The sequence below is a fragment of the Cornus florida genome, unplaced genomic scaffold (assembly GCF_030987335.1).
Source record: "Cornus florida cultivar Cherokee Brave unplaced genomic scaffold, ASM3098733v1 CherokeeBrave_3.0.0_Hap2_Chr01, whole genome shotgun sequence".
NCBI lineage: Eukaryota > Viridiplantae > Streptophyta > Magnoliopsida > Cornales > Cornaceae > Cornus > Cornus florida.
Genome location: NW_026775571.1, coordinates 19,202,622 through 19,216,254, shown reverse-complemented (window position 1 = coordinate 19,216,254; position 13,633 = coordinate 19,202,622). Strand labels below are relative to the sequence as shown.

Below are 13,633 nucleotides of genomic sequence, written 5' to 3'. Positions count from 1 at the left end.
TTGGTTTGTACGTTGTCTTCCAATTTTGGGATTGCTTTCGTAGCATGTTGTGTGGGATACTCGAAGATGTACTTCATAGTTATCCTGGTTTCACCTTTTATTTCGTTGGGGCTAGATTTCGTGGACGAAATCCCTTTAAGGTGGGAAGGTTGTAATGATCCGGTCATTTTCATTTCTTTTCTTTTTGTTCAAATTTTACGGATAAATTTTTTTCCGCTGTCTTTTCTCTTCTTTGTTTGGTTTTCTGTCACTTAGTGTCATATCGAGTGCTCGAAAATGGTTTCTGAAACTCTTTTCTTGGGATTGACAACTTCCTTTAAAGACTGAGTCATTTTCGCATTTTTTATTTTTCGTCACTATTTACTTTTTGTCTTTTCCCGGTTTCCTTTTTTGTTGCATAACCTTACTTTTTGCCTTCGAATTTGACTCCAGCTTTGTATGCATCCATAATATTTAGTTTCTATGATATCTATATTTTTACTTTTGTATAAAAGTATGCTAAATGTTTATTTTTCTTGTAAAGGGCATGGATGCATGACTTTTGGTAATTTTCTTAAACTTTTGGGGTTTTAGTATAATTATGAAAAATAATTATTTTTCATCTTAAGGACCTTTTTGCAATTAAATTTGGAAGTTATTTTCAAAAAGGACCTTTTTGTAATTTTTGAAAAGTGTGACAAGTGTCACACTCCTATGGAACCACTTGTTGACATTTTGGTGGAACCACTTGGAAGCTTAATCTCTTGACACATGAAGTGTGGAGATTCACCCATTTGTTGGCCTAGGATTGGACCACTTGTTGGCTTAGATTAGTGACAAGTGTATGCTCCAAATTAAGTCTTGCAATTATTTTTGAGCCACTTTGAAATTATGGTTTTAAATAAGGATTTTTGTACAATTGACCAAGACTTGTGTGTGTTGACTATGGTGTAAGATCACATAGTGAGTGGAGGATTTCTATTTCCTCCACTCACACTTTATCATATTGTATCATCATCTTCCTTACCACAAAACCTAGCCACTATAAGAGAAGCTTGATGCTTAGGCTTTAAAGGTGATTTTTGAGGTCCTTCCACTCACCTTAGACCATAAAGTTTAGAATATTTTTTGTTCCCCTCATCCTCCTCTACATAACCCTTGAAGGGTTTGTCATTTTATGTTGATTTGCCTTGGATTCTAGAGAGACACTTCTCTAGTGAGGTAGGGAATGATTTATTATTATTATTTTTTTTTTTTATGTGTATACCATGTTTTGTATGAAATTTAGGATTTAATTTAATTATTCATTAGTTAAAAATTAATTCACATGGTTGTATATGATGAATAATTAATTAAGAACTTGATATTTGATTAAGCCTTGTCTTAATTTATGTTATATATTAATTTGAAAAATTTTGGATTTGTTTTGAAATCTAGAGATTTATTTAAATTTTATGTAATTAAATTCTATTTAATTACTCCATTGATATAATTACGTTTTGACTTGATATTAGTAATTATCATGATTTAATCTTTGTTATATATTAAATTGGAAGGATTTGAAGATGTCTTGAAATCTAGAGATTTGATTATTTTTATTTAATTAAATTCTATTCAACTATTCCAATGATGTAATTAAACTTTTGAGCTTATATTAGTGATTATCTTGGCATATTGTTTAACATATATTAAATTTGGAATATTTGGATGAATGTTGAAATCTAGAGAATTTAATTATTTGTATCTAATTAAATTATGTTTTTCTACTCATGGCTTAAATTAAAGTATTGATATGATATATGTAATGACCACGATATGATCTTTGACATATATTAATTTGAAGCCATTTGGAATTGATTTGAAATCTAGAGAATTTAATTATTTTTATTTAATTAAATTCTATTTAATTGCTCAATGGATTTAATTATGTTTTGGAAGTTGTTTCTATGTTTAAATCATGGACTTGGACTTATTGTATATTCACTTGGTTACATTTTGAGCATTGGATAACATAGTTGTTATATTTATATTCATGAGAATATGTTTTCCTTATTGAATATATCATTGTCTTGTGAAATGAGTTGCACATTTTGTATTTGACATCTTTCATGCTATAGTAGTTGTGGACTTAGAGAATGTATTTTATCTGTTTCCAAATTTGGTTATGCATGGTATATAGTTGATTATCTTGTATATATGTGTTGATATATATGTTGTTGCATAACTTGTTGATTTTGGAAACTTAGGAATGTTGTTGTTTGACTAAGGCTAGGACATGGTTCTAGTACGGAGGATTGTCCCTCTACAAGTCTAGTGCGCACATAGGGAGGTTACCTGTGGGCTAGTAACTCTAAAGTAACTATGGCGTCGGCCTGATCCGGCGTGACGTTCAAGTATCCACTTTGTTTGATTTCGTTTTTCATATCAAGTTGATGGCTTTGAAAATCTATATCTTGTTGTTTCGTTTAACATGCTTCTACGTTGTTTATACTAAGAATGATTTAAGATAGCTTAGGATGCTCTCTGAGTCTAACCATGACATAGACGTTAGGTGGCATGAACCTTTTGAATTGCTTCATGTAAATGTAAAAATCTATAAGAAATCGAGTCGATGCATGCTCATTCTCTACGAGTAAACTTGTTTACTCACCTCGAAGTTACTGGTGGTTTTGTTCAGGTACAAAGACTTGGTTCGTGATGTTCAACATTGCTTGGATGATTATAGACTTGAAGGTTTTAATTCTTGTAAAGGTTGGCTTGAAATGCCACTTGTAGCCTTATTTGTCAAAATGTGTGTATTTAGTTCCATTTATGTAATGTGTATATAAGTATACTCTATGCAATGTATTTGACTTGTATATAATGAGGCCAAGGGTCAAAGACACTTATGTGATATGTATGCAAATTTTTAACTTCATTGTTGCTTATGGAAGTTAGGAAATTTTATGCATTGAAGGGTCATATTTTACATACAACATGCCATGAGGCCGTAGGCCATTGTAATACGTCTACTTTATCATATTACGTATACTTGCATGTTCACTTTGGCACACAATACCCTTTTTAATGAAACAAAAACTTAAAGTTGCATTTTTTTGAGTTTTTACCCTATTATGTTCCAGGGGCATTTTGGATATTTCATAATGTGTTTTTTTTTTTTTATTTTCGCCCACATTTTTGATAGAAAACTCTATTTCGGAGGGGGTTTCTTCTTTGTGTTTTTCCAGAAAACGTCATCTTGGCCCTTAAAAATCCATTGTTTTCCGAAAAATCCTTGCTGCCAGGTTTTTGCTGATTTTTAATATAAGTGTACTTGGTACTATTCATCGACTTTTTTTTGAAAAGTGTGATGACCGATCCGAAACTTCCGGGGGTCTTGTGGGTGTATTTTAAGATTGTATTTTCAATTTAGGTAATTTAAAAACCTCTCGAAGCCCCATTTCCTTTCCTTGGGCAGCAGCTCGGAAGGATTTTTACCCTCTTGACCTGATTTTCTTGGGGGCATTCTGGGCATTTTACAATGCATTTTTTTTGTTTCCGTCTACATTGCTGGGTAGAATACTTGATTTTAGAGGGTTTCTTCTTTGAGTTTTTTTAAAAAAATCAGTTTAGATGCCCGTTTTTACTCTTAGTGGCAACAGTAGTGGGTTGGCAGTACTGTAGCTGTCATGACCATCTTTTTGTTTTTGACCTTTCTCCCTCGTCTGGACTCCAAATCGAGTAAAAAAAATTTTGAGCTTGACTATTTTTTTGCTGTCTTTCCAACGGTGTGCTCTGTTGCACCTAGATCTTCCTAGATAATTACCATTTTACCCTTTTTGCTTTGTATATCTGTTTTTCGTTGTTTTGTCGTTTCTCCTTTGTCCGGATTCCGAATCATGCGATTCTTGAGTCCATCTTGATTAATCTTTCATTGTCTTTCCATTGGTGTGCTTGGGAGCACCCGAATCTATATTTTCATAAATGACTATTTTGCCCTTGGGGCTATTTTTGTCCGGTTTTCTTGTAATTCGCTTCGTTACTTTTTTTTGAGTTCCGTAACTTTATGGGAAGTCATGAATGTGTCTCGGAAATAATATACATTCTAGGGACGTCATTTCCATGTAAAATGACTATTTTGCCTCTAGGGGCTTATTTGTCATATTTTCGATATTTTATTTCCGCGTTAATTCTCATTGAGTTGCACGATCTCATGGAAGGTCATCAAAGTGTCTTAGAGGTGTGTTTTACCTTGGGAGACTATTGTCTTGTTTCTTGCTTTCGCATTCTGGATTCATTATCGGATTTACGTTCAGTTTATCACAAGACGCGCTGGCCTAAAAACTAAAACGGTCACACTAGAAATGAGGCTAGGGTTACAAAATTATGGTTTTATACTTGATATGTCCACAGCAGTATTTGGTGATATGGCTGTTACAGTGTCAATAACATCCAATATCACCAATTCAGTGATATGGATTTTGTCACAAATTTCATATCAATTTTGGTACTGTTCAATACCAAATCAGTCTACCCCGAGTATGATATGAATCCAAAGTACAAAACCAAAACAGCCAAACTAATAACAAACACAATGCCAAACGGGCCCTTAGTGTCACACCGAATCGTTACAAACTGTCCTGTCTTTAACAATTTAAATGTTCCATTGATCTGTTGCATTTCAACCGAAATTAATCAAGTACAACGTAAAACACATGTTTTAGGTCAATATTGTGATACCATTCACAAAAAGAGAGGAAAAACAAAAAATAAAAATAAAAAGGTTCACACGTGTATAGCCTGTGAGGATCAGGAAGGTGTCGGTAACATAGGATGCTAAACACGTGTGAAATGTACGGTATGGGCTTAGCTGGGGACCGATGTTGATGTCCTAACAGCTTTAACCATAGTTCTCAGTTCACAGACATATTGTATGTCTATATATAATTTATATACATCTATAATATTGTATATACATATATATATAGTCTCCCTATGGGCTATGGCTTAAATTTCATAGCTAAACCCACTTTTAATTTAAATTTTCAATATTGTCCTCTCTTTCTTCCACCGTCCCCCTTTCTATACCTACCCAACTCTTCTTAGGTCTCATAGTTTCCAGGATGTTGTAGTTTCCTAGATTGTTAGTTAGCTTTTGTTTCCATATATATATATATATATATATGTATAACAAAAAAAGGCATTCAAGCGTATTCTTATCTGCCCTTTTACTCCACCCTCTTTTTTCCCCAAACCCATTCCTCTCCCTTTGCTTGCTTCGATTCTCTCCCTTCCTGCAATTGAAGGTAATGGAAGATTCTCTCTCTCTCCCCCTTTTTGACTGTGGGATGTGGTTGCTTTTTATTATGCTTTTCACACACACACAATTGTTTTGAGATAAGCTGTGTCTATATATATATTGGGGTTTTTGTTGTAGTGGTACCCATTTCACTTCTGGTATTGTCTTGATTGTTATAATTGGAAGGTTTATCTCTCTCTCTCACACACACACACACAATTGTTTGAGAGTTAGTTGTTTTTTTTATAACATGAAAGTTAATTTCAATGAAGCGTTTCTGTTAATTGTCTATTGATCAATGATTAATGATAGTGAATGTAACAGGTTATATATATATATATATCGCTTAGATGGCGGATTACAACGGAAGCGAGGAGTACATTGCTTCCCAGGACCAAGAGGTAAGGTACCTATTGGCTATTGCCCATTTACCTTGTGAATATGTGTATGTAAATATACATATATATATATATATATATATATATATATATGAAGAATTCTTTTTTTTTTTTTTTTTTTTTTTAACTTTATTTACCCAAAAGATAATTTGAATACGTGTATATGTGAATATATATATATATTTATTTATTTATGTGTGTAGGATGTGTGCATATACATCCTTCATTTTCTTTTATATTTTTGGTAAATAAAGAAAGCTGAAAAAAAAAATTGAAAATATTCACAGACATAATATTCATTCATTTTCAGCTTTATTACTATTCTTTTTTTTTTTTTTTTTTGATAAATAAAGTTTTATTATTCTACTTCTTGTCTATGAAATCTAAGAAAAATATATGAAGGACTTATGCCTATATTGAATTACTTTTCAAAAAAAAAAAATTGTATAAAATTGTCGATGTTATCATAGATTTTGAGGTCTGAAGAATATGGAGCCTACATCATACATAAATCCAGACCATCCATTCGGAAGACCACCTCTTTCATGATCTAGATACACTTAGTAGAGATATGGTCAGAAAATTGTGGAGGGTCCACATTTTAGATATACAGCACGTCTAAGCCGTTGATAAACAATCTAACCGTCGTGATTGCATTAGCAAGTGTGCGTGTCCGTGGCCTATGAAATACATGGCAACCAGGTAATCAAGATTATTTTATATTTATTAAAAAATAGTCCATCTTTCAAATTCCAAGAATTCAAAAAAAGGATTTTATAAGTGGTGATATAATATTATTGCTCTATTAATTAATATGATTTGGAGCCAAATGAGCTATTTTTTTTTGCTTCCATTGTGCTTCAATTTGTTCCGTAATATAACGGGACAAAATCTAATAAAATTTATTTACGAATTAAATTTTAATTGTTAAATATAAAAATATAAATTATTTTTTAACTATTCAACAAAATTTGACAATTAATACTTGGAGCCTGAGTATATTTTCTTGCACACAATGATGCAAGTGAATAATTGTGTGTGTCTGTGTATATATAATACACATTTATTAAACGTGAACGGAAATTTGGGTTGATATTTATGGGAATTGGCCCCAAAATGATTCCGTTTGACATGCCCTACAGTATCTGTATTGGTGGTCCCTTAGATCTAAGTATCGAAAAGCTCTATGACCCTCAGATCAATATATAGAAAACAGAATATAAGCCACAGAGTTTGGGCAATTATGCATATAGATTTAGGTATATTCCATTCTATTGAACGATTGTCGGCGAAAGATATATATATATATATATATATATATATATAGTCAGAAATATGTATATATACATAAGTCAAGCACGTCACATAGTGAATGGTACAAAGCCGAATTGGTTGTTAGGTCGTCTTAAAGACTGAATCACGTGGACTTTTTCTTAACCATATATATAACAAACACATATTCGTATTACACACGGAGTATACATATTATGTTGGGTAAAGTAATGTATAATATCAATTATAATATTCAGACAAATATTAATATAAACAAATCAAATTAACTAATTAATAACAATTAGTGTATAATGATTTCAAACACTTTGAAAAATAATTACTAACTGACCACTACAAATACTATAAGGCTTGTCACACGGGATGGTGTGGTGTTCAGAGAAAAGAAAGATAGTGCAGTTTTGGAGGTCTCCATACATTGAAGTTTTCGTTCTTTTGTCCTGACTGGGACTTTGCATCGTTTAAGTAAGTTTTGGTCAGAAAAATATATATATATATATATATATATATTAAAGATTTTTTTATTTTTTGTCAAATTTGAGTTAGGCACATTGTTTGAATTTATATGCAGTCAAAACTAATTCTTACGACCAATTCAAGAAATTTCGAAGTCTAGCAGAACATGTAATTGTACATATCAATATATATATATATATATATGTGTGTGTGTGTGTGTGTATATATATATATATGTGCGCGTCTAAGAAGATAGAAAACTTTTTTTCATTCAAATTTGAGTTAGGTACGATTGCCTTGCTCGGCGTGCGGTTTGGTGATTTGAGTGCGAATGGATCCCCTGAATTTGACTCTATTTTTGTTTCTTATTATTATATAATAATATATTTGATTGTTACAATAATTATATTATATTACATATAGTGCTTACATACTCAAGTATGTTGTCAAGGTGTGTTCCCACTCCGAGATTTTAAGTTTTTTTTACATATTAAAAAATCACTAACTAATTTATTTTTTATTATTATTAATTTTTTATTTTTAAAATTTCGAAAGCCTTTCATCTTTTTTTTTTTTTTTTTCTTAGTTGATATTCACACACATATTTTCATTGAGATTCGAACTTCTTTCGTTTACACTCCATATTCAACCCTAAATTTAATAATAAATAGACGTAAATGGAATGAGAAAAATAAAAAATTTTCCCTAAATTTAATAATAAATAAAGGGTTGAGTGTAAAAAATCCCATATAATATAGGTTATGTGCATAATACATCTCTTTTTCTTCTTCTTTTTTAATCAAAAATGTGCATTTCAGTTCTTAAAATTCAAAAAAAAGTGCAAATAAGTCCACCACTTTTTCACAAAAAGTAAATATGAAAATTTGATTTTATTCTTTTTATTCCTATTTTGCCCTTAAAAGAATGTACATCCCCCCCCACCAAATTTTTTTTTAATTTATATTTTATTCATTTACTCCAACTCTGCCATCATTTTATTTGTTTCTCAAGGAAGGAAAATTAATTTTTTGGAAAGTTTTTTTATTTTATTTTATTTTTTATGGGAAGGAAATGAAAGTTAAGGATGTATTATATAGTTTGGGAGTGTTTGGTTTGGGTTTTATTATATCCGGTTTTGGAATTGTTTGGTTTGGGTTTTATTATATCCGGTTTTGGAATTGTTTGGTTTAACTTATCCCATTCTTGGACAAAACGATGTTTATTTTGTTCTTATCCCAATCAAACAAAATCCTACACAAATTGGACAAAATGGTCATTTTATATGACCTGTATTTATACTTATTAATTTATTATACTTAAATGAGGGTATTATCGTTATTTTAAATCTTCAGTGGGTTATTTGCATCGAATCAATAGTATAGGGGTGTTTTACACTACACAATGACTATTTTGCACTATATCCATGGTAATGGATTTTTTATTTTTTTATTTTTTTTACTTGACCCATAAATAAACATAAGTGGAATAAGGAAAATGATGAATTCTCCCAATTTAGACGATTTCGGATGATTTTTGTGTGAGTGAAAATGTGGATTCCACTAGTCTCTGTTCGTTTTATTGTGAATTTGAAAAATATGCCATCACTCTTGGAATAAACCATGTTACTCATTTGGTGGTAATAATTCAATTATAGGTTGCATCAACTGGAAAGAAATATGGAGGACTTGTGCCAAAGAAGAAGCCCTTAATCTCAAAGGCAAGTATCATATAAATCTCTAATTTTCCATTTTATACCGATGTGAGAAATTGTCCTAACACTCGATTTAATTTTGGGTGAATGCAGGACCATGAACGGGCCTTCTTTGATTCTGCTGACTGGGCTCTTTGCAAGGTATTTTTATTTTTTATTTTTCAAAAAATAGTAGGAAAATAGGATTATTATTTTTAAATATATTAATATTCAACTATATTTATATGAGTTATTCCAATTTTTTTTCTTATTTATTTTGTACCTAACTTTAAGAATACTTATCATTCTCTTATTAATATTTACAAGATCTCCATCACGTGTGACATCAACGTCCTTTATAATGAATGTCTTTATCCTAATAGGAACTTCTAATATATATATATATATATATACGAGTACTAACTATTTGGCCCGACATAAAAAATGGATATATAACTGACTTTATACGTGAATTGCCACGTATGCAAATATCACAGTTTCCAAGTTTTGCTTTCTCCACCATTTTTGATCTGATCTTGTGACTTCGGCGATGTGTGACCAAATCAACTAGAGTTCGCGGCTAAAGACGTCGGCGGGAGTTAAAAAACTAATTTGGTTAAAAAGCACATGGTCGTTTCCCAAGATCTGCCGAAGAACTCCCATTGCTACTCAAAATCATCTTTTGTTCGTAGAATCCCAAAACACACACATTCAATTATAATCTTTTGTTTATAGAATCCCAAATAAACACCGATTCAATTATCACGCAGTACTCCCTCATAACATTTTTGTTAACGGGTTATGAACATTTTTTTTATTTTTTTTTTATTTTGGTCTTTTTCTTCTTGTCTTTGTGGTTTGAGAGAAGTTTTGGTGTAATTGGAGAAGAAAAAAATTATTCGTATCATGTCATTAAAGTCTCTCCATGGAACGAATAAGACAACTTGGGTCCCTCTACATAGGAAATTTTCTACATATTCAAAAAAAAAAAAAAAAAAGGGCATTTCCTAATACACCAACAAATTATGCATATATAAGATAATAGAATCTAAAACAAATTAAAATTTCACACAAAATTAATTTTAATCTGGTGTGGTGTGATGGTGGAATGTGGTGGTGGTTGACAATTATTAATGAAAATTGATTATATATATATATATATATATATATATATATATATTTTTTTTTTTTCAAAAAACTGTCTATTTTAGTTATTTTATCTCAATTATAATTAAATTTATTATATTTTTTCATTATTAGAAGTTAGTGGTTGAAGAGGGAGGGAAGGGTGTAAGGCTGTAACTCTAGCTTCCGAGAAATAATCCAATTATTCGGACAACAGAGCACTTATCAATTTTAATTAATGACTAATTAAAAAAATAGTAATTTCCTAAAAACAATTATTATTTCAATTAGCATTAGATCTTAAAGTTATATTTAAAATTGAGTATACTATATAAATATATATATATATTATGCATATAAATGTTTTTAATTGTTGTGATTATTCAATGAAATAGATTTTATTCTTTATCGGTTCTATTATATATATACATCTAAGTATGTAAAGGATGCAGAGTTTTATCGTCCTCTTCATCGTTTCCTTTCCATTTATGGAACAGCAAGCTGCAGGAGTGAATCAAAAATCAACTGTGGCAATTGAGAATTTGCGGCCTAAACTACAGGTAATAATTAAATACCCATACATATATACATACACACACATATATATATATATATATGTATATATTACAATAGTTAATGTGGCAATTAATCTGCAGAGAACGCCTCACCAGCAACTTCCCCCGAGAAGACCAGCTTGTACATCGGGTCATCAGGACAGCCTTGTGAATTCTAATTAAGTGCAAACATTGATCATTTTCATTTATGTATATGTAAATGATTTTAAGGATGGAGCAATAATATATATGTATAAATTACATTATTTGGTACCTTGCAGGCAGATAAAGTAGACCCTTTTAAAGGTGGGATTTATGTAATTGAGTGAAAATTAAAAAAAGTTCATCATATATGAAATGGTATATACTTTTCATTTGGTGGAACATTTTGGTTAAAAGAAAATTGATTATATATATATATACATATATATATATATATTTTTTCAAAAAACTTATTTTATCTCAATTATAACTATTTTTTTAATTAGTCATTAATTAAAATTGATAAGTACTGTTTGATTTGTTATATTTGAGAGATTTTACATCAAGGCCCAATAATCATTACTAATAAATATCTAGCTGCCTTTCAAAATTTGTATAGATGAAAAAGATATTTGTAAGGTGCGCCAGCCGTCCAATGACAGTTCAATGGGTCACAAGATCACTAGAGAACCAAAAATACCAAAACAGCCATAAGGCTATAACGGCAGGCCCAATTCATAAACTTTGTAATCAATTAGTCGTTGAGCTTCAATATACCTATACTACTAATAAAAGTGGATTCGTTTTCTAATTTTTATATACAATTTATCAGTCATTTTAATTCAATTAATATTTTAAATCAGTTATATAAATTTAGTCAATATACGTAACTTTTCACATATAGTCAATATACGTGACTTTTCACATATCATGTGACTTTTCAAGCAATTATTTCCTTGTAAATTATTATGTTCTTCTATACATACATATATCATAATGAGAAAAGTGTCTTATATTTATATACATTTATTCGGTTATTCTAATTCAAGAAATATAATAATCATATACGAGAATTTTCACACATTACGGGACTTTTCATGCAATTGTTTTCCTTCAAATTATTACACATACATATCATCACCTGAAAACTTTTTTAAAGTTCTTCACTATTTTAAATAACTAAAAAACCTATTCCACATACCTCACTTTTCACACATTTGTTTCATGAAAGTTTAACTTCTTATACAAGTACAGATGTAATAATGACAAAGCTATTCTAAAAGTTACCTTCTAATTAATGCCAAACACCTTGTGTATTTTAAATTAATAAATAAATCTCAGTTAACAGACACTAACTATTCATTTTAAGAACAAAATAAATAATTAAAAAATATTTTAACATTACTTTTTGGAATAATTGCCTCAAAAAGATGTTATTTTAACTAGAGTTGTCTCCAAATTAAAATACCTATTGTGTATATATATACATATACTTTAAATCATAATTTTTAGTTAGTTATGGTTAAGTTTTTATTAATTAAAAAAGTTTTTAAAACTTCCCAATTGTTGAATTTTGAAAAAATGTGAATAATAAAAATATGGAAAGGTGTCAATATTGAATAGTAGAATTCAATATGGAAAGGTGTCAATATTGAATAGTAGAATTCAATATTGAATAGTAGAATTCAATATTGTCAATATTGAATAGTCGTGTCTACTTACTAGGTGTGTGGAGTAGCGTATATAAGGTTCCTCTCACATATTACATATAAGTTTTAACATGTACTGGGTACCTTTATGTAACTTTTCTATGCCATTATCTTCCTTTCCCTTTTCCAGAAACAAATCTATTGTTATTTTCATTTCCCTATATTTGAATTTATGGACAATATGACAATGTATGCGTGGAAGACATTGGAGTTATACGTACTATTGCTTTCCTTTTCATTATACAGGTTAGAAATTTCTCAACTTTTCTCTTTAATTTTAATATTTGATTTTATATTGTATTTTAAATTTTATTACGGTTAGATGGAACACTGCAACTCTTATATAAATATATATTCTGAATTTTATTATTGTTGAATAAAATTGTTGAAAGTCGTCTCTTTAAGAAAACGTAATATAATGAAACCAAAACACGTGTGACAAGTAAGTTATTGGCGTTGGTTGAAATTGAGGTTCAATTAGTGTTGACACCCACTTCGGTATTTGGGCCGTAAGGACATTGGGCTGGAGGTATGCAGTATTGGATTTGGATTAAGCAATGGATTTGGGTTGAGACCTGAATTGTTGTTGGGCTGAAAATATGATAACAGGATAAGCTTTGAATGTTGAGAGGAAGTTCGGTTTAGTAATGGGCCGATTGCAAGTGGTTTGAAGGAAATGGTTATGCAGGTTCACATGGGGTATAACTAACATGCAAGGATATGTATTGAATTTAAAAATGGATAAGGATTGCAGTTTTAGTTTTTATCTTTTGGATAAGTGTAGCTAAGTATTTAGGTTATCAGTAATTTAGTTTGTTTTAGATTGACAATTAGGAAGGTTATCGATGAATTTGATTTAAATTTAGTAGTTAATTATGTAATAGAGTTTGATGTATTTGAAATACTTGCATGTAGAAGTTTGTTTTATGTAGTTTTCTATAAATAATGTTATAGGCATGCTTTGTAAAAGGTCTAACACCCTCAGAATCAATTTAGTATTTTGTTTACTTTTTCAAGCACTTTCCTCAAATAGCATCATTGCTATATCTATCTCTCTTCCTCTCTATTTCAGTCTCGTTCTATTTCTCTCCCTATATCTCTTCTCCCAATCATTTTCTATATCTATTTCTTCCCTTTTCTATTCTCTTGATACGTTACTATATATATATTAT

At 30.1% G+C, this 13,633-nt stretch overlaps 1 protein-coding gene across 5 annotated transcripts; it reads left to right on the top strand.

The window, feature by feature from the left end:
* Window positions 1-4,903: 4,903 nt before the first annotated feature.
* On the top strand, window positions 4,904-11,119 carry LOC132293452 (uncharacterized). Of its 5 annotated transcripts, none has more exons than XM_059790955.1 (6): window positions 4,908-5,264; window positions 5,570-5,658; window positions 9,056-9,118; window positions 9,206-9,253; window positions 10,669-10,776; window positions 10,873-11,119. In XM_059790955.1, the coding sequence occupies exons 2-6, from the start codon at window positions 5,608-5,610 to the stop codon at window positions 10,951-10,953; spliced, it is 351 nt and encodes a 116-aa protein (XP_059646938.1). In that variant the 5' UTR covers window positions 4,908-5,264; window positions 5,570-5,607; the 3' UTR covers window positions 10,954-11,119. The 5 variants fall into 5 exon arrangements, with proteins under 5 accessions (XP_059646952.1, XP_059646938.1, XP_059646930.1 ...); XM_059790947.1 differs by having other exon boundaries at window positions 4,909-5,264; window positions 5,582-5,658; XM_059790977.1 differs by having other exon boundaries at window positions 4,912-5,264; window positions 5,582-5,658; window positions 10,714-10,776.
* Window positions 11,120-13,633: the final 2,514 nt, after the last annotated feature.